We start from the raw sequence: 19,598 nt of genomic DNA on the forward strand, positions 1-19,598 counted from the left end.
TTTGAGCCTGAGAAATGGTAGATGATGTGTGGTCACCATCTAGTCCCCCAAATATTTGTAATTTCCTTTGCTTGAATAAATGCTTCTTGTTCAAGCAGAGCAGGTCTTGCTGTTGCCAACAATTGCCTTCTCCTTCTGTCAGGGTGGTCACATTTTACTGAAGGGCGCTGAAGGGAAGAAATACTAATAGTGGCCACTAGATGGAGCTACAGCTCTGAGCAAGAGGCTCAGAAAGTTGCCATGCAGGAGGGTGGAGTAAATCTTGTGTCCTGGACAGACAGACCTCATTCTAGACGGGTCTCTGCCACCTACCTGTATGTGGCTGCCAGCAAACAACCTTAAGGCTCAATAGGCTTAATTACAAAATGGGGATTACCTTAGCGCCCATCTCGGAGACATACTGTGAACATGAGTTGGGAAGACACGGTGAGAACTGGAAGCAGTCCAAACGTGAGTTAATGCAATGCCCGAAAGCCACCCTGCAAGAGCCACTCCTTGGGCACGATTCCAAAGGCACGATAACTTTCATGACCTCCTTGTATTATAGCAGCAAGAGCTGGGGCCCGGGGGTAGCCGGGAACTGTAGGGGATTCACAGCCAAGCTGGACGTGGGGGGAGGGAGGGTTGATAGATGGGTAGGTACTAAGATAGGGGGAAGAAGCTCTGCTGTGCTGTCGCATGGTAGGGTGACCCTACATACCGTTCCACACTGTGTATTCCAGAAATCTAGAAGGAAAGGTTTTGCTTTTTTTTTTTGCCAGAAAGTAATAATATTTGAGGAGATAGGTATGTTTTCCCTGATCAGAACATTTTACAACGTGTACATGTATAAAAACATCATGATACCCCTTTCTTCTTTCCTTCCTTTCTTTCTTTTTGCGGTCCTGGGGATTGGACTCAGAGGTATTTTACCACAGAGCGACATCCTCAGCTTTTTATCCATTTTTTTATTTTGGGACCGGTTCTTGCTAAGTTGCTGAGGCTGGCCCGGAACTTGAGATCCTCCTGCCTCAGCCTCCTGAGTTGCTGGATCACAGGTGTGCGCTACTGTGCCTGGCTCTGATTTTTACTTTTTTATATATCAGTTAAAAATTAAAATACAAGAGCCCGGCCTTGAAGGGTTATGGGAGTGTCATGTGATCACCTGTGTCAAACATTGTGTCCGGAACAGGGTGGCCTTCCAGTAAATGGGACTCTGTCCTCAAGGGCCTCTCTCCCTCTCCTCCCTTGGCCGCTCCTCTCACTTGTTACCTTAGCCATCTTGAGGCGGGTGCTGAGGTCAAGTTTCCACACCCTGTGCAGCCCTCCACCCAGTGGTCCCCTGCGCATCTCCAACTTCATATGCTTAAAACCTACCTCCTCTTATTCTCTTTACACCTTTCTTTCCTTCCTCTCCTCCTCATCTTCCTCTGTCCTGTGTTTCTAATCTGGAACGTCGTCTAGCAGGACTGGGTTGAGTTCCTCCACTAACAGCTCCCGTGTCTCTTAGCTGTGAGGACTTTGCCACTCTCTCCCCTCTCCTGGAAGAGCCTTCCCTCCTTGGCCTGCCCAACCTTCTTCCTCAGAACCACCCCCAATCATCCCACAGGTATCCTCGCTTCCTCTCAAAAGCCTCCAACCTCAGGCAGCAGTCAGCACCCCCTTTCCTAGTCTCTGGGGGGTCTCCTTGTACTTTGACACTGTGGAACTGTTTCTGTGATGGTCACCTGACCTTGGAGATAACTGTCCATTTGGCTGAGTCTCCGTCTCATATTGAGTGGGAAGTCAAATGTTCATTCAAGATTTCTATAAATCGAGTGTGCTCCTCTAACAGGAATCTCTCTGGCCTTGACTCCTCAGGTTCCTGCTCTGGGTCCCTCATGCCCTTCTCCAGGGTTAGAACACGCCCCCTTTCTTTCATTTCTTCAAAGCTTCGACCCCAGGAGACACCTAGGTGTGTGGCTGAGATCATTGAGGGTCCAAGTGATCTTCCCTACTTCCTCTCACTCAAATGCCTGTTTATTGCAGAGATGTCTACAGTCTCCGAATCTCTCCATCTCCTTATGGACTCTCCCAACTCTTTACACAGCAAATAGCTCCTCAAGATGTTCTCTTAGACACAGGGCAGCTCCGTGGGGAGGTGTGTCATGTAGGTGACCCATCTGCACATTTTGTGACTTGTCTTTCTCCATGGAAACGCCACGAGTGTGGGATTGTGTCTGCCTTGTTCATTGCTGTGCCTCAAACTTGGTGGGTGCCTACTGGGCTCTTGGTCAATGTCCACAATGAACGAGTATGTGACCGAGCAGGTGAATGGGGGAGCGAGATGTTGCTGGCACTGAGGTGTCTCCCCAGTTCTCCCCGCTTGACCATTGTCCAGGGGAGAGGTCGAAGGCCAGACTCCACCGATGCTCTGATCACCGTGACAACTGCAGACCAAGGCCAGTTGTTTGGTTGATTATTTGGCTCTGCCATCACTGAGAGAGTTAAAAGGCCTATGGCTCAGTCCATCCATCCATCTGTCCATCCACCCTTCATCTGCCCACTATCCATCAATCCATCCACTCATCCATCCATCCATCCACTTATCCATCCATCCATCCATCCACTTATCCATCCACCCATCCACTTATCCATCCATCCATCCATCCACTTATCCATCCATCCATCCATCCATCCATCCACTTATCCATCCATCCATCCATCCACTTATCCATCTATCCACTTATCCATCCATCCATCCATCCACTTATCCATCCATCCATCCACTTATCCATCCATCCAACCATCCTTCTTTCCTTCCATTCATTTATCCATCTATTCATTCAAGACGGTATATATAATGTTGAGAAATACATTCTAATCCCAATGTTGTGAATTGGGTTCCTACTTAACCTAATTATTGTGAGATTCCAATGATATCCTCTAGGCCAAGCACCATCGTGGGGCCTGTTACATAACAGCAGCTCAATAAACGGTCACTGTACCCAAATCCCACAGCTCCAACGCTTTCCCATTCAGACATCAAAGACCCAGGTCAATTTTATTATCCCAAATTTGTGGACAAGGAATAGCGCCGGGGAAGGAATCTGGAGAAGAAGTAGATAGAATCAGACTGGAGGTTGGGGCCGGGGACTGGGGTGGGAATCTCACTCTAGAAGGGTATCGGAGGCCAGTCGTCCGATGATCTCACTTAACAAGCACCCATGAGGGCAGGAGGAAGCAAGCGCCAAGTTCTAGGGATGTAGGGACACGGCTTGGGCTTGGCCTCAGACGCTGGGACCGTTGGTCACTGCAGGCCTAGACTCCATTATGGCGTTCTGCGGCCTGAGGGGTAGGTTGACCCGGCTCTGCAGCCAGCTGATGTAGTCTTCTTGAGGCATGTGGACGATGTGTTCTCGCACAAACTGTGGGTCAAATACAGTGGCAACCTCAGAATTTGGTTTGAAAACGAGAACCTCCCCTCCCATGCCTCCCCTGCCTTCCCCCGCAAGGATCCCAGAAGATTTGTCACCAAGACGCCTGGCCCCAGGATGCCCGGAACTATTCATTCATTCATAATGCCTGGAGCATGGGGCTGGGCCCATCTTTTTGGGAAGAGGGCCCTTCTCTCCAGTCTCCTCGCTCAGCAGGATAATTTTAAGCCCCCTTTGTTACTTTTGACCCAAGGAGATTTGAGGAGGGCAGGAAAACCCGGATAACATGCCCCTCCCTTTCTTGTCTACTTCTTTGCATCATTTTAAAAAGTCACTTGCTCTCATATCTATCTATATATTTTTTTTTGGTTCCTAGATCTCTTTGAGAATCGGTGACAGTTTGGGGCTTGCTTTCCAGGAAAGAGTTTAGGACACACAAAATGTAGTGTTTGATATGGACTCTAGATGCAGAGTCCCCAGATCCGCTCTGGGGAGGGAGCATGCCGAGTTTTGTTAGCCAGGGCTCTGGACCACTTGGATCACCTCTCCCAGGCACCCCGCGAGCTGGCAGGCAGAAGGTGGCTCAGGACTGGCGGGTAGGGGGTGGACCGTCACGCCCTCGAGGTGGTTTTGGCCTTGCCTGCCAGAGCCTCGCAAGGTGTGGGGAGGGGACTCTGGACACCTGGCCTTGCCCCTCGACACAGACACACACCCAGGTCATCCGAAGGCAGGGCTGACCAGGACCCTGGGAACCATGCGCCTCCTGGACACCTGGGCTACCGCCATGCATGGTCAGGAATTCCTCCGAGTCAAGCCGGGTCCTGTTGGGTGGCCTTGACACAGGGTGTCCCTTCTTCCTGCTCTGCTCTTTCCCCTTCTCTACATGGGGCTGTCTTCTCACTGTTCAGGTCTCAGCTGAAAAGTCACCTTCCCCCGTGGTCCTGGTTAAGGTGGGTGCCGCTAATTGACTTTAGACCTCAGCTCTCAGACTTTTTTCGGTAGGCGACACCCCCTGCCCCCTGAGATGTGACTTCTGGGATGGTAGCCTGAGATTTTCCCCTTCTCCCCACCGCCCAGGGGAAGCCCAGGGACCACACCAGCAGTGGCAGGATTTGGAGTTGCTTCTTACGACGATTGTCCTCGAAGCCTCTAAGGTTCCAGGGGACCCGGCTGATGTAGAATCTAATGTCCCTTGGAGTCGGGGACCGACAACCAAGGTCATGTGGTAATTCTAGGGGACGTAGGCTCCTGGGAGGCAGGGGTCTTCGTGTCTCTTGCTCCCTGTGTCCCCGACACTTATAATAAACGCCTTCGGGTTGACAGATGGCGGAATGAAGGCAACTGCGGCATGGGGGGGGAGGGGACAGGGGTTACCTCAATAGCCACAGCGACGTCTGGGGAGCACAGTTCCCAGATTCTCAGCTCCTGTAGCACCTTCAGGAGGACGTGGGGCCGGATCCTGAGGTCGAGGTTCTCCCCAAACTTCTGCAGTTTGGCCAGGATCTTCTTGGCGGGGCGGAAGCTCTTCAGATCCTCAGGGAGTTTGGACAACAGGTCAAAGTACCTTCAATTCCAGAGGACAGGGCCCGTTAGGGGGGCACGGGGGGGGGATCTGGGCCCCGTGGACTCTCCTCCACCACTTCTGTCACTCGTGAGACTCGGTCTGAGGACCTTTGACCCATCCTAGATGTTAAGGGCCCACGAATCAGGAGGAGTGCTTGTCCTCAGGGTTGGGAAAAGCTGGAGCGCAACTCGTGTTCCATTAGAAAATGGCTAGGGACATGGTTCCAAGGGATGCATTTGAGTTCAGATTTTTTTTTTTTTTTTTAATCAAGCAGGAAAACTAGAAGACAGGAGGGGGAGATTGGAAATCTGAAGGATTCTGAAGCTGCTCTCCTGAAAGTTAGTCAGCCCAGGGTGGGGGCGTGTGGACACATCATGAGTCCCAGGATCGGGAGGTGCTCACCTTCGAGATGATGATGAGCATGAGAGGAAGGGAGTGGCAGGCTCCCGCCTACCCCGTCTAACCTGCCTCTCCACTCCTCGGGGGAGATGTGGGGAACGGAAACAGAGAGTCACAGACAGACTCACATCCAGGCATCGCGGTGAGAAATCAATGCCGACCCTGCCACGGTGGGATCCAGCCACCTTCGCTAATGTTGGAAACTTTGGGCATCCTAACGGGGGAGGGAAGTGCCCACCACAGTGAGAGAAAAATCAGATCAACGGCAACCCGGTGAGCCCGGGGCTGAGGTGAGGCACTGACTAAGTCTTTCCGGTTATAATTACTGAGCACCCCTACTGGGAGAAACGCAGGCTTCCCATACTCAAAGTTCCTGGCTCACGGAGATCTCATTCTACACCAGGAGACGTGAATAAATGCATAAACATGTGCCATTATGTGTGAATATGCACCATCCCCCGGGAGCATGAGGCACTGTGGAAGGCCCCAGATCTCTGCTGAGACCTCAGGGACCTGCTTTGTAAGCTCCTGATCTGCCGTATTAAATCAGGGGAGGAATTCAGGGTACATCTTCGGACTTTCTCATCTTACTCTTCGATCTTCGTGGGGGTTCACGATATCCCAGTTCATCGGACTCAGATTCTGAATTGCAAATGAGCATACAGATTGGGGCCAGATAAGGATTTACACCTTAAATTTACCTCTTACTAGCTGTGTGACCTTGAGTAAAATAATTGCCGTCTCTGAGTCTCAGTTTCCCTGTCTGTGAAATGGGATTAGTAGGTACCCTTAAGGATTTGGGGGTAGGAATAAAATAATTCATTAAACCAGAGTAGGGTGGATCTTTCAATCCAGTAGTCAGTTAATTCATAATGCTTTTTTTTTTTTTTTTTGAGGGAAGGGCTGTTGATCTTCCTTCCTTCCTCCTTTCCTTGTGCTGGGGATCTACCCCGGGCCTTGCACATGCTACATATGTTCTCTACCACTGAGCTGCATCCCCAGTCTGGTGTATATGTATTTCCTTTCTTAAACCTTTCATTTTGCTTTTTAATCATCACATAATAATCGGACCTATCTATGGGGTACAGCGGGACATTCCAGTACGTGGTGTATACAATGTGTGATGACCCCAAAAGCATATTTAACATATCCATCACCTCACACTGAGAGCTCAGCCTTCTCTCTCCTCGTTATTTTGAAGTACACAGACCATGTGTACACAGCAGTCCCCACCGCAGTTCAATAAGACTCCAAAACCCACCATGTAGCTTCTGGTTACTTTTTTTTGGTCAGCGGGATTGAACTCAGGGGCACTCGACCCCTGAGCCCCATCCCCAGCCCTGCTTTGTATTTTATTTAGAGACAGGGTGTCACTGAGTTACTTAGGGCCTCGCTTTGGCTGAGGCTGGCTTTGAACTCGAGATCCTCCTGCCTCAGCCTCCTGAGCTGCTGGGATCACAGACGTGCACCACCGCGCCTGGTTTACTTCTGGTCACTTATCCTCACCCAGCACAGGAGCACAGGGTCCCTAGGACACTCCTACCTGGGTTTGTGTCCTTAAGGTTTTAAATTATTTGGGGACCACTGCATAGACCTCAGAGTCTGTAGACTGGTTTCAGGTTGGGGTGTTTCACCTGCCCCTCCCCTGGGCCGTCAGAAGGTAAGACCCGAGGACACAGCAGGTGGTCTTCCCCGTGGTCCAGAAACTGATGGGTTCTGACTCGTGCTCTCTGGAATTAACCTCTTTGGGTGCCACCTGATTGGTGGCCAGTGACAGTTTAGGGGTGGCGATGCTTTTCTCCGCACCTTGGAAGAGACCCAATCGGCCTTGACCTTGCACTCACAGCCCCGGCCCCTCGGGACCCTCTCATCTGGTCCTCGGGATTTTTACCAATGGTCTGCAATTTCCTGTGCGTCTCCTTTGACCAGGGAGATCTGATGTCGCATCTTGGACATGTCCTTTTGAAAAGTGGAGGCACGGCCAAAAGAATTGAACTTCTGGAGTCCTCTCTCTTCCTGGCGCCTACGGGTGTGAGAAAGGGGGAGAAACATCAGAGCCTTCCTCCTTGGACGGTCCTACCTGCTCTTTCGAGATCGACTTAAACACCTTTTCCTCCCCGAGGCCTTTCTTTCTTTGGGTCCTGGGGATTGAACTCGGGGCACTTGACCACTGAGCCCCATCTCCAGCCCTATTTTGTATTTTATTTAGAGACAGGGTCTCACTGAGTTGCTTAGGGCCTCGCTTTTGCTGAGGCTGGCTTTGAACTCTCCATCCTCCTGCCTCAGCCTCCTGAGCCCTTGGGATGACAGCTGTGGGCCATGGCATCTGGCTGAGGCCTTTCATAACCCTCACTACTCCTCTCTCTTTTTAAAAAAAATTTATTTATGCATTCTAGTCATACATAAGGTTGGGATTCGTTTTGACATAATTCTAAACATGGGATACAATTTGCTCCGATTCAGCACTGGGGGCAGAATTGCAGCTCCGCCTCAGTCTGTGATGAGGCTTTTGCTGCAAAATGGCATGGCTCTCTCCAAGGTCCTGAAATGCCTTTTCTTGCTGAACTGGCCTCTTCCTTGGCTCCTGTCCCCATCCCCGTTCCCTTCCTGCTTCTGATTGCGCGCGCACAGGTTTCTCATCTGTAAAATGGGGCTGGGGGTGGTCCCTAGGACTCAGACGTGAAGATTAAACCACATGTGTAGGGGATTGAGCTTCATGTCTGACTCATTCCAGGTGTTAACTCATGTTGGTTCATCTCTCTGCCGCTCCCCTTAGCATTTTGTGCCTGTTCTATTTCTCCAAGGTCAATTTGTATTATAAATATAATCGCCTCAATTCTTTGTATACAATGCTCGGTGGCTTCCATTTTACTCAGAATAAATCGCTTAGAATGACTTGGCTTTCCAAGCTCCAGTTATTCCTTGGCCCCAACGACATTTTCCAGCATCTTCACCTTCCTTCTCATTCCTTCTCTCCTAGAACTTTATGCTTTGGCTCACGATCAAAGTCTCTGAGATGGAGTTCAACCTCCATGGGTGGGCTGGTAAAGCCTCTTATGATCTGGCTTCTGTCATGCTCTCTGATCGCCTTGCAAGCATCCCAAGCCCCAGCCACACCTGATTGCTGGCTGTTCCCTGCCTGACTGTGCCCTTCCTGGCTTCTGGGACTTTGCTGTGGCTTTTAATGGGAACTCTATTCCTTGTTCATTTTCCAGTTCGGTGTTTGAATTTTACCTTTACTATTTAGGCACTTGGGGGATCACCTTTGACAAGAGATATTTCTGATGTCACTTCTATCATCTATAAAGTGGTCTAATAGGTTGCTATTACAGGCAACCCTTGCCCTGTAGGTTTTCCGTGAGGGGCAAACAGTATACAAATACAGATCTCTTATGCCCACGACTGGCCCATGGTTCTCTGGAATATTCTGACCCAGGCAGTACCCTGGAATGATCTGTTTTTATTAAACAGAAAACGTTGTTCCCTCCAGAAAGACAGTTCTGATGGCTGTCCCGGATCAGGAAGGGCCTCCCTGTCCTGCGTAGCCCTCTGCCTGGCTGAGCTCCTGGCTCAGCGCCCTGTGCAGCGGCTTCTTATCTACTCATATGTGTCCCCCAAGACCAGGAGCTGCCAGAAGGTCACATCCGGGGTCACCCTTCTCTAACCCACCCCCCCTCCGGGCCCAGAGCATCGTTTGATCAGTTCTGAATGGACGAGAGAGCACAGGGTCACCTGGCAGCCCTGAGTCCGTGTGACAGAGGGTCATCGCAGGCAGGCGGGGGGTGGGGGGCAGGCTAGGAAGGAGGGCAGCTACTGGACTTCACATTTCCAGAGGAGACTGCAGCGGCCCGGCCCCGGCCCCGTGGCAATCTGAGATCAAGTTCCAAGGACAGCCTTCCTGGCTCTGCGGGGTGCACAGCCCTTGCTGCCTGACTCGCTGTATTCAAGTTCCCCAGCCCCTTCTTGGAACCTCGTGAGCGCCTTTCCTGCGCCCTGGCCTGGTGCCACCCGGGCCTCATCCTGCAGTGGGTATGCTACGGCCACCTCCTTAGAGAGGACTCCCTGGACCACCCAACCTAAATTAGGTCTCTCTCTCCTCCTCCTCCTTCTCACTCTCTCACCACTCTCTCTCCCTCCTCCCTCCCCTCTCTCCCCCTCCCCTGACATGGCGCCCTGCTTTCTTCCCATATGGAGTGATTGGAGCGTGTTCAGCTCTATTTATAGGCGCAGTTATTTAATTTCCACCCAATTTTTTTTTTTCCAGGAGACCATTGACTCCCCGAGAGGAGGGGATGTGTCTTTCTGGGACTGGGCTGTGGCCCCGGTACCTGTCCCCTGGTGGGCACACAGGTACTGGGCAGATGCCCCTCGGGTGGGCAGGTGGAGCGATGCCCTTACTTCATGAAGATTTCCATCTTGTCCTGCAGGCAGAAGCCGGCCTCCTGGGCCACGCTGTAGAACCTGGCCCTCATGCTGCTGCAGAGCCCGCTTTTGCAGAGGACGATGTCGCGGGGGGCCCGGCTGTGGGCGCACAGAGGAAGGGCTTGGCGGATGGGGCCCAGGGCTCCTGCTGTCCCCTCCCTGCCTCCCCAGGTGTCTGGACTGGGGATTCCCTGCGCCCACCTGGCCTTCCGCCTTCACCCAGGGCCTCCCTCCTCAACAGCATGGAGCTGGTGTTTGGGGACTTGTTAAATGAGCCTGAAACTGAGACAACTGGTCACCTAGCTCCCAGACAATGTTAAGGGACTTGAAAAGCTGTGGGATTCAGGCTCAGCCTCCCTAGGAGCCCTTTGTCCTGGGGGATCCCCTGGTCCTTCGGTGCTGCCGAGGGAGGCAGAGGGAGTGGCCACCGTAGTCCGTCTGCCCCCTGCCCCCTGACTCACCCTTTCACCTTCTTCTGGATTATCTGGGTGTGGCTTTCCCCGCTGGTGGAGCTCGATCTCTCACTGAAACACCAAGGCATGGTTTCCAGTTGCCCCGAGTCTGCTTGTCACAAGGAGGGGGTTCGCCTGGCTCCTGCCAGCCCCCAGGATCCAGGCCAGGGGGTGGTGGAGGCTCCAGAACTCCAGGCCTTCACTCCTGCCCCACCCCCTGCCCTGGACGCCCCGGGGCTCCTTGCCCACCTGCCCAGTCCTCCCTGGTTTAGGTTCCAGAGCAAGGCCTGCATGCCTGGACTCTGGGTCCAACCTTGCCCTCGGCTTCTGCACGGTGCCAGGGTGACTCTGCTTCGGAGGCAGACAGGGCTGAGTTCAGAGCCCAGCCCCTCTGTGTCCTCACCCGTGGTCAGTCCACACGCTGGCACGGCCTGGCCTGCCTATGTGAGCCCCGACGGCACCCCCCTGCAGCTGACCACCCTGACCCACTTGGGCAGGTTCCCTAGAGGGGAGCCGGGCCCTGCTCAGGCCTGAGCGCCGAGGTCTAGCGCCTTCTTTACTCCCCTTCATTTTTTTCCATAAACTCGGCCAGCTGCCTCGACCACTCTATCTGTGTGCTTCTAGGCGTTAGGAGTGTCTGATTTTCTTTCTGACCTTGCATTGGAACTTCTTCAGGCCAGCAGACCTGGCTGGCTCTCAGATCCCTCCCCATAGCAAAGGTCCTGGTCTTTACTGATTTTTCCAGGAGTCCATGGGGCGGGATCTAGAGGTCTGGGGCCTGGCCGTCAGCGGACAAACCCTTACCCCACCTGGACGGGAAGTAGGGCTTCCCTAACAATATCCAGAGGCCTGTGAGCTGGATTCCACTGCCCCCGCGCCTGCAGATAGGTCCCTTGGAGAACTATGTTGGCCCTAACCTTCTTCCCGTAGATGGCTCTCTTTCCAGAGCATTGACAATGACTCAGAGAGAAGGAGGGAGGTGAGATCAGTGGTGTAGCTACTTGGTGATAAACAGAGGGAAACAATAAAGTCTTGTGTGTCCATGTCTGTCTCCTCCTTGAGTCTCAGCCACTCTGATCTTTGCACAATGCCTTTGAGGTCCTTCTGCCTCTGGCCCTTTGCACATGCTATGCCCTTGCTAGAACACCATCCCCAACTCCCACCTCGAAGAGGAGCCAGTTCTCTGTTCTTCAGGTCTCTGCTGAAACGTTAAGCTCAGTCTTGGTTGGGCCCTTCCCCATCCTGTCTGCTTTTCCTTGGCAACAATTTGAGTCATGATTTATAGCTAACTATGGGGTTATTTGAGGCATGCTCAACACCCCTATTAAACTACAATTGTTAAGCCTGAACGGAATTTAAGGGGCCCGTGAATGCAGGTGGGGGAAAATAAAACTTCATGTGTATTTTTTTAACTAGCCTTGAACTGAAATGGAAACCACAGGCGTTTGTATATCGCATTATAATTGTGGGAAATATTTTGAAGAATCATTTACACTCAAAAAGAACCCAAAATCACAGTGGTTATTAGACCTGCTGTTCCATCTTATTATAAAATGCGTTGCTAAAGAAGCTCAGAGATTACTATGTGCCAACTTGGGTTGCAATATAGTAATCTATGTTACTACAGAAATCTCAGTGATTCTTTGTAATTTATAATATGTGTTTATAAATCTGCATCCTAGACATGGTCTGGAAAGGAATGTGTAGGCTTCCTCAGACTATCAAGGATCCATGGCCCCCAAAATGTCCACACAGTAAGATCTAGGAGGACAGAGAATATTTGTTTCATTTACTACTGAAGCTCCAATACCTACTCGGTTCCTGGCACATGGAGATGATCTTAGAATAGTTTCTAAAGGAATACATGAGCTGGAAAGACCTCCACACCCCATCATGAGTCACCCCAGTAAAGAGGCGAGGGTGTCTCACTTAGTGTGACGTCCTCCAGATCCATCTATAGGTGTCTCATCACATCAGGTTGAAAACCTCAAACATGCAGAACAAAATTTACCTTTGTCGGGGGGTACCAGGGACTTGACCACTGAGCCCTATTTTGTGTTTTATTTAGAGACAGGGTCTCACTGAGTTGTTTAGCGCTTCCCTAAGTTGCTGAGGCTGGCTTTGAACTCGTGATCCTCCTGCCTCAGCCTCCCTAGCTGCTGGGATGGCAGGTGTGTGGTGCTGCACCCGGCTACAAAATTTATCTTTAAAAAAGAGGGGTAGGCAAACAATAAATGGGCCGAGGACCTGAATAGACACTTCTCAGAAGACGATATACAATCAATCAACAAATATATGGAAAAATGTTCATCATTGCTAGCGATTGGAGAAATGAAAATCAAAACTAAGATTTCATCTCACTCCAGTCAGAATGGCAACTATTATGAAGACAAACTACAATAAGTGTTGGCGAGGATGTGGGGGAAAAGGCACACTCATACAGTGCTGGTGGGACTGCAAAATGGTGCAGCCAATCTGGAAAGCAGTATGGAGATTCCTTGGAAATCTGGGAATGGAACCACCATTTGACCCAGCTATCCCTCTCCTGGGTCTATACCCAAAGGACTGAAAATCAGCACACTTCAGGGACACATCCATACCAATATTTATTGCAGCACAATTCACAATAGCCAAACTGTGGAGCCAACCTAGATGCCCTTCAATAGATGAATGGATTAAAAAATGTGTTACATATACACAATGGAATATTACTCAGCAATAAAAGAGAATAAAATCATGGCATTTGCAGGTAAATGGGTGGAGTTGGAGAAGATAATGCTAAATTAGCCAATCCCAAAAAACCAAATGCTGAATGTTTTCTCTGATATCAGGAGGGTGATGCATAGTGGGGTGGGGAGGGGGAGCATGGGAGGAATAGACAAACTCTAGATAGGGCAGAGGGGTGGGAGGGAAGGGAGGGGGGAAGGGGGTTAGAAATGATGGTGGAATGAGATGGACATCATTATCCAAAGTACAGGTATGAAGACACGAATGGATGTGAATATACTTTGTATACAACCAGAGATGTGAAAAATCGTGGGTAATAAGAATTGTAATGCATTCCACTGTCGTATATTTAAAAAATGTTTTTAAAAAGAGCCGTGGGGTCGTCCTGCCCCACACCTTCCTGATTTCAGCTGAAGCTTTTAACTTGACGGGATGCAGTTGCTGGGGAGAACCACCCAGATACACACCCCAATGGAGGGGCTCGCTCCCAGTGAGGTCACCAGAAGGAACCCGGGCCCCTCACCACCCCTTGGCCTGGCAGAGGGACAGCTCTGCCGTGGCTCCTGTAACCCAGGCGCCTTGAGCCCCCCTGCTGGGGGCTGCAGCCCTCCTACCTGGATTTGTGGGTGGCCTGCCCCTCCCTGAAGGCAGAGTCGCTCTTGGTCTGTCTGAGCACCGACAAGAGGCTGCAAAGCAAGAGCGTCTTTAGTGAGGCCCTGAACACGGAGGCTCCTTGGGCACCCGTGGGGGGACTGGGGTCCCTGCAGAGGGGGGACCTTCAGGGCCACCTGCAGAGGAATCACCGCAGAGCCTGCGGACACCCTGGGCCACGTTTCTACAGACTTGGATCCACTGTCCTGGGGGTGGGCCCCAGAGGCTGCATTTACACACACTCCCCTAAAATCTCTCTCTCTCTCTCTCTCTCTCTCTCTCTCTCTCTCTCTCTCTCTCTCACATGCATACGCATACACACGCACACACGCACTGCCCTGTAGCATTCCCAGCATCCTGTGACAGCGTCCCCTTGACATGCCTGAGGCTGCCTTTGGAGAGTCTGGGACACCGAGGTCTAGACATTTGCGTTTTCCCACAAACTCCCCCAAAATGACTCTGCTCTCCAGACATACTTGGGAAACACCGTTAGAAAATTTGAAAGAAACACTGTCTTTTTCCATGTCTGGGGGACAGTCCAGCCTTGAAGCCAGAGGCTGCTCAAGGCTGGCTTTTGGGGTCCCTCCAAACCCCAGGATTCTCTGTCAACCTTGATGGGAGCAGATTTGGTGCATGAAGCAAGAAAGAAAAAAAAATCGAGATTCCAAAGGGACGGGCCGGAGAAGGGTGGCTTCCTAGCCGCCCCCCCCCCCCCAGCGGCTCTGTGCTGGAGACTCAGTCTCTGCTGTCCGTATGGAGTCGGGCGGGAGGGGTTTTCCCCTCGGAGGAATTAAGGAGGAAGGGGAATTTCAACAGGTGCTCGCCCCGTAACCATGGTTATTTCATCATTAAGCTGAATGCAGAGGCCACGTGATGGGTCCCCTGAGAACCAGGCTCGAGTGCAATTTTGTCCTTGTGGATCTTCAGGAAGTCACTTGAGGCTGTTCCTCTCCATCGGTGAGATGGGGCATTGGTGACAGCTAAGGGACCTGCCTCAGCAAGGTGCAGCAAAGACTCCACAGAGCCCGAGGTAGGAAATACAAGTAACATCCATCCCTCCTCCCCTACCAATTGTTGTTTATTGAGCGCTTACTATCTGCCAGGTCTAAGCTTAGACGTTAAATAAAATGCACGAGCTGACTCTTTGCTTTGAGTGACTCACGGGAGCAGACACTATTTACATAGCACTCATAATACTTTACAGGAATAATATCATGTCATTCTCACCCCAGCCCTTTGGGATCAGTTGCTAAAGAGCTTCCTTTGACAGAATTGGCATCTGATCTGAGAGGTAAAGCAACTTGCCCAACATCACACAGCAAGGAAATGGTGGTGGGGAGAGTGTCCCTAGAATATTGGGTTGTAAAGTCAATGCTCCCATGCTCTATGATCTCATTTTATAGATGAGGAGTTGGAAGTTTTAGGAAAAGCCTAAGTGACATGTGTAAGGGCCACCAGGGTTCGGATTCTTATCAGCCTAACTCCGAGCCCAGTGCTCATGCTGTGAGCTCTTGGGAAGAGCAGCCTTGCTGAGCTGCTGTTCACTCTTATTGTCTGTCTCTGTTGCTGGCCAATCAGGGACAGCAGCAGCGGGGCCTTATAGGCCAAGCTGGGCTCTGAGTGCCTCTAAGGCCACCTTCCGGAGTCCCCAGAGCAGACAGATTCATCATTGGCGGCAGAGGCGGGGCGGGCTGGTGCAAGCGAGCGCCGGGTGAGCTGTAATTATGGTAATAACAATAACCAATAAGTCATCGCGGGCATCCCAGCAGGCTGAAGGCGATGATGAACCTCTTCTCCTGCCTCATTTATTCTCAGGAAGTAATCTGCTCCCTCAGAGGGATCTGCATTTGAGCAGGGACTCTGGCTCCTGCCTGCCTCCTCTCGGAGGACTTGAGAGGTCAGAGGTCCCAGGGAGCTGCTTTCCACCCGAGGGACAGGGACACCAGCTCAGGTTGGAGCCTGGTGTGTGAGCCGCTTGACACTTCAAAGGGTCCCCGTTGCTCTTGGAACAAGGTCAGAGTCCTTGGGATGAGGGCACCCACGATGGAACCCAGGGCCTCACCTGGGCCAGACGCGTGCTCCACCACCGAGCCACACCCCTGGCCCTTTCCATCTTTTCTTTTGAGACGGGGACCTCTTTATGTTTCCCAGAGTGGTCTTGAACTTGCAATCCTTCCTGCCTCAGGGCAGCTGGGGTTACAGGTGGCTCATACCCTGGACACTTCTCCTGGTCTTTTCATACTCATAAATATTCATGAGAAGAGTGGACGTAAGGCCACAGGATTCCCAACAGGACGAGCAGGGACCAGGGTGGTGTTTGAGCCGTGACCTGACGGTGCACTGGCTGTGTGACCTGGAACACGTCACGTCACTTAGCCTGTCTGAGCATGTTTCTGTATTTGCAAAATAAAGACAGGGGCACCTCCCTGGGAGGGTGGTTGTGAGGATTCAGGGAGGCGAGCCCCACGGACCAAGTTCAGAGCTGAGCGGATGCCCGAGAGCTGGCGGCTTGTGCCGTCTGTGTCGTGACTGCTGGGCTGACCCTGCCCCAGGAGGCGGGAGCACGTACCTGGGGGCTTTCCTCTGCATCTCGTTCTCCATCATGACGGTCCTCCGGGCGTCTTCTCGAACCATCTCCAGGAGCTTTTGCAAATCTGATGGGAACATGAGAGGTGACCCTTAGATGGGGGGGGGGACCCTGGGGACAGAAGTGTGCACAGTGGAGCCCAGTCCCCAGAGAACTGGAAAGATCCCACTGGGGTCCAGGAGAGGTGGCAGGGGCCCGACCACGTGGCCTCCCCCTGGCTTAAAACCCATCAGTGTCCCTCCATTTTCCTTCCAGCACCGTAACTCCAGAGAGCCCCGGAGGCCTTGGGGGATCCGGCTTGCTCTTTATCTCCTCTGCTCACCTTGAACTCTACTGCAACCCAGAGAACTGTTTCTAATCCTGAGAACAAACCCTCTCCCATCTCCCCTGGCCTCCATTTTCCAAACTGGTGACTCACAGGCTCAACCCTGCTCACAAATGCATTTAATCTGATTGGAGAGGCATGCAGGCCTTTTAAAACCAGCAGGCTTCCCAGAAAAATCCAGACCTGCAGCTTCCCTGGGAGATGCCCCCGAGGGGGGCCGTGTTGCCCTCCTTCCTGCCCACGTTACTGTGGCCTTAGACAGGCGCGTGCCCTTCAGCTCCCCGGGCTCCCCCCGACTCCTCACTGTGGAACCCGCTTTCATTTCCATGATTAATGTTGTTGACGCTTACGGGTGCAGGGTGCAGAGGTTAACACATGGTTAGACCCGATCCCTGGAACATCAGAGAGTGACTTTATTTAGAAATAGAGCTACTGTAGGTCTAACGAGGAGTATGGTGGGAACTTTATCCAGTAAAACGAGTTTTCTCATAAGAAAAGGAGGGGGTAAATCAGTGGAAGTGTAACCGATGTGATGCTGCAATCTGTATACAGGGTAAAAATGGGAGTTCATAACCCACTTGAATCAAAGTGTGAAATATGATATGTCAAGAACTATGTAATGTTTTGAACAACCAACAATAAAAATTAAAAAAAAAAGGAGGGGGACCAGCTCAGAGGGAAGATGGTCAGATGGCCACTTGATGATGGGCAGAGAGCCGAGTGGTGCAGCTACAAGCCAAGGACTCCCGGCAACCACCAGAAGGCAGACGAGGCATATGTTTCAGAGCACGCATGGCCCTTCTGCCACCTTGATGCTGGACGTCCATCCACCATGGCTTTGAGGCCATACATTCTGTCATCTCAGGCACCAGGCTGTGGTGTTTGTGGTGACAGCCCAGAGACAGATCCCCTGACGTTTGCAAAAGTTAAAACGGGAAATGTGGATCAAGTCAGCGACGTCTTTTGCAAAAAATGGAAATGGGGGAGTGAATCCCGTGTTGCACATTTTGCAAATCCCTCGCCCCTCCCTCATGACCTCTCCCTGGCATGGGACCTGCAGGACACAGAAGCCTTGGGCTTGAGGGCTTCCTTGTCCTCCGGGTGGCAGCTGTCCTCGGTGCTGAAACACCCCAGCGTGTGAGGCTGCTCTTGGGTGGTAGCCTCTTCCTGAATTTCTCTCCAGATTTATGGACAAGGAGAGGGAAGAGGGGCTTGGAATGAGGGGGGTCCTTTTTCATATTTTATTTAGAGACAGGGACTCACTGAGTTGTTTAGGACCTAAGTTGCTGAGGCTAGCTTTGAATTCGCCATCCTCCTGCCTCGGCCTCCCTCAGCTGCTGGGACTGGAGGCATGTGCCATGGCACCGGGACGTGATTCCATTTCCACTGGATCTGACCTTGGTTTTTTGTCTTGTCATGTTCCCAGCACATCCCGGAATCCTCAGGGTGTGTCCGTCAGTGAGGGAGTGTCACCTCCTTTCTTCCCTTCTCTTGGGGACCCAGCAGCAAAAACTGCCTGCTCCCCTTCCCCCCCGCCAAAGCCTCAGGTGGGTGGATACGGTAAATGCCCCCGGTGACCTGGCACATAGGACACGCTCTTAGGAGGTCACATGCTAAGCTCCATGCTCGATGTCCTCGGGGGTTTTCCTGCCCCCTGAACATCTCTGGTGCCGATCAAATGAAGCCCCCTGTGTTTGTAGCCCTGGATGGAAACGGGGAGACAGAGCAGATCCCGGTACTCCTCAAGGCTGCCCGGGAGAGGGCTGGTTTGGAAGGGTGCAGATGCTTCAAAGTGGCGCTTCCCCGAGGGGGGACGGGGGTCCTGGGGTGGATGTTTGCACACACAGAAACCTTCTGGCTTCTCAGTACCCAGGCTGTAGGGATTCTGTGACCTGTGGCACTGCCATTCAGCATGCTCCAGTCATCCGCTCAGAGAGGAGGAATTTGTCCTCCCTTTTCCAACCTGTCTAAGAATCACACCCTGGAGTTACTGAATCCTTTTCTTTTTTCTTTTTTTGGTCCTGGGAATTAAACCCAGGGGCGCTCACCCACGGAGCCACATCCCCAGCCCTTTTTGTATTTTATTGAGAGACAGAGTCTCGCTGAGTTGCTGAGGCTGGCTTTGAACTCGAGATCCTCCTGCCTCGGCCTCCTGAGTCATGGGATGACAGGCGTGAAAATAAGGGAGGTCTTTTTGCTACGTGGCCTGATTCAAAGAAGAACCTTAGATAACAGAGGACCCACATTTCGAGTTGCTGTTTTAAGTGAGTTTCTCCCCTGCTTTCCAGGCCGGCAGGAGCAATGGCCTGGGCTTTGGTTTCCTGGGAATTGCCCTGCCATTGATTTGGGGAAGGGATCAGTCCGCAGAGAGGCCACCACCCTCTGTCTCAGTGATTTGCATCCACCAAGACTTCATTATGCAGCTGGCCCCGGAAATGAGACCTTGGCCAAAGGGTGCGTCTCTCAGAAGAGAATTCATGAATGCAGAATCAACTGGAGGAGGTTTTGGAAGGCAACGAGAGGCCGGGAAATTAATCTACTTTTATCAAAGGCTGTGACAAACAGGGGGCAGGTTAAGATGTAAATGGAGAGAGGGGAGGAGGGGGAAGTAAGAAGGTCTTTCCCTCCTAGAAGTAGGTCCCTGATGGAAAGGCATTTCTCAGCCTGTTCTGCACCCACTGTGTCCCAGCTGGGGGTAAATAAGATATCTGTGCCTTCAGGGATCTCACTATCCTTCCCCCTTTATTCCTTAGTAATAGTACTATGGTGACAAGACACATTTACTAGCATATTTTTTTTCCTAATCATCTGCAATTGGGTGTGGCTCTATGACTAAGTTTTGCACAGTGAGACTTTAGTAGAAGGGTAGCATAGAGCTTCTGAAAAGGTTGCTCGAATAATATTTTGTCTGCTTCCTTTTGCTTCAGGCCTAGAAAGGAGGGTGTGATGGCTGGAGTTCTAGCAGCCCTTTTGGATCATGAAGTGATGTTGAAGGTGGCAGAGTAGAAAGGTGCAAGAAAGTAGGTTTCCCTGATGAGCCTTTGGAAGTCACCTTCCCAGCCCTGGACTGGTCTTC

The 19,598-nt window shown here is 51.7% G+C and overlaps 1 protein-coding gene across 1 annotated transcript in view; it reads right to left on the reverse strand.

The window, feature by feature from the left end:
* Positions 1-3,049: 3,049 nt before the first annotated feature.
* Positions 3,050-19,598, reverse strand: part of Ccdc60 (coiled-coil domain containing 60) — a 135,919-nt gene continuing 119,370 nt past the window's right edge. Inside the window, exons 8-14 of the mRNA XM_078039040.1 lie at positions 16,180-16,264; positions 13,574-13,645; positions 10,242-10,304; positions 9,757-9,879; positions 7,250-7,381; positions 4,770-4,959; positions 3,050-3,386 (exon numbers count right to left, since the gene is read on the reverse strand). Of these exons, the coding sequence (XP_077895166.1) occupies positions 3,249-3,386; positions 4,770-4,959; positions 7,250-7,381; positions 9,757-9,879; positions 10,242-10,304; positions 13,574-13,645; positions 16,180-16,264 (803 nt within the window). The 3' untranslated portion in view covers positions 3,050-3,248. The remainder of the gene's footprint in view (positions 3,387-4,769; positions 4,960-7,249; positions 7,382-9,756; positions 9,880-10,241; positions 10,305-13,573; positions 13,646-16,179; positions 16,265-19,598) is intronic.

This window comes from Ictidomys tridecemlineatus, chromosome 2 (genome assembly GCF_052094955.1).
Source record: "Ictidomys tridecemlineatus isolate mIctTri1 chromosome 2, mIctTri1.hap1, whole genome shotgun sequence".
NCBI classification, from domain to species: domain Eukaryota; kingdom Metazoa; phylum Chordata; class Mammalia; order Rodentia; family Sciuridae; genus Ictidomys; species Ictidomys tridecemlineatus.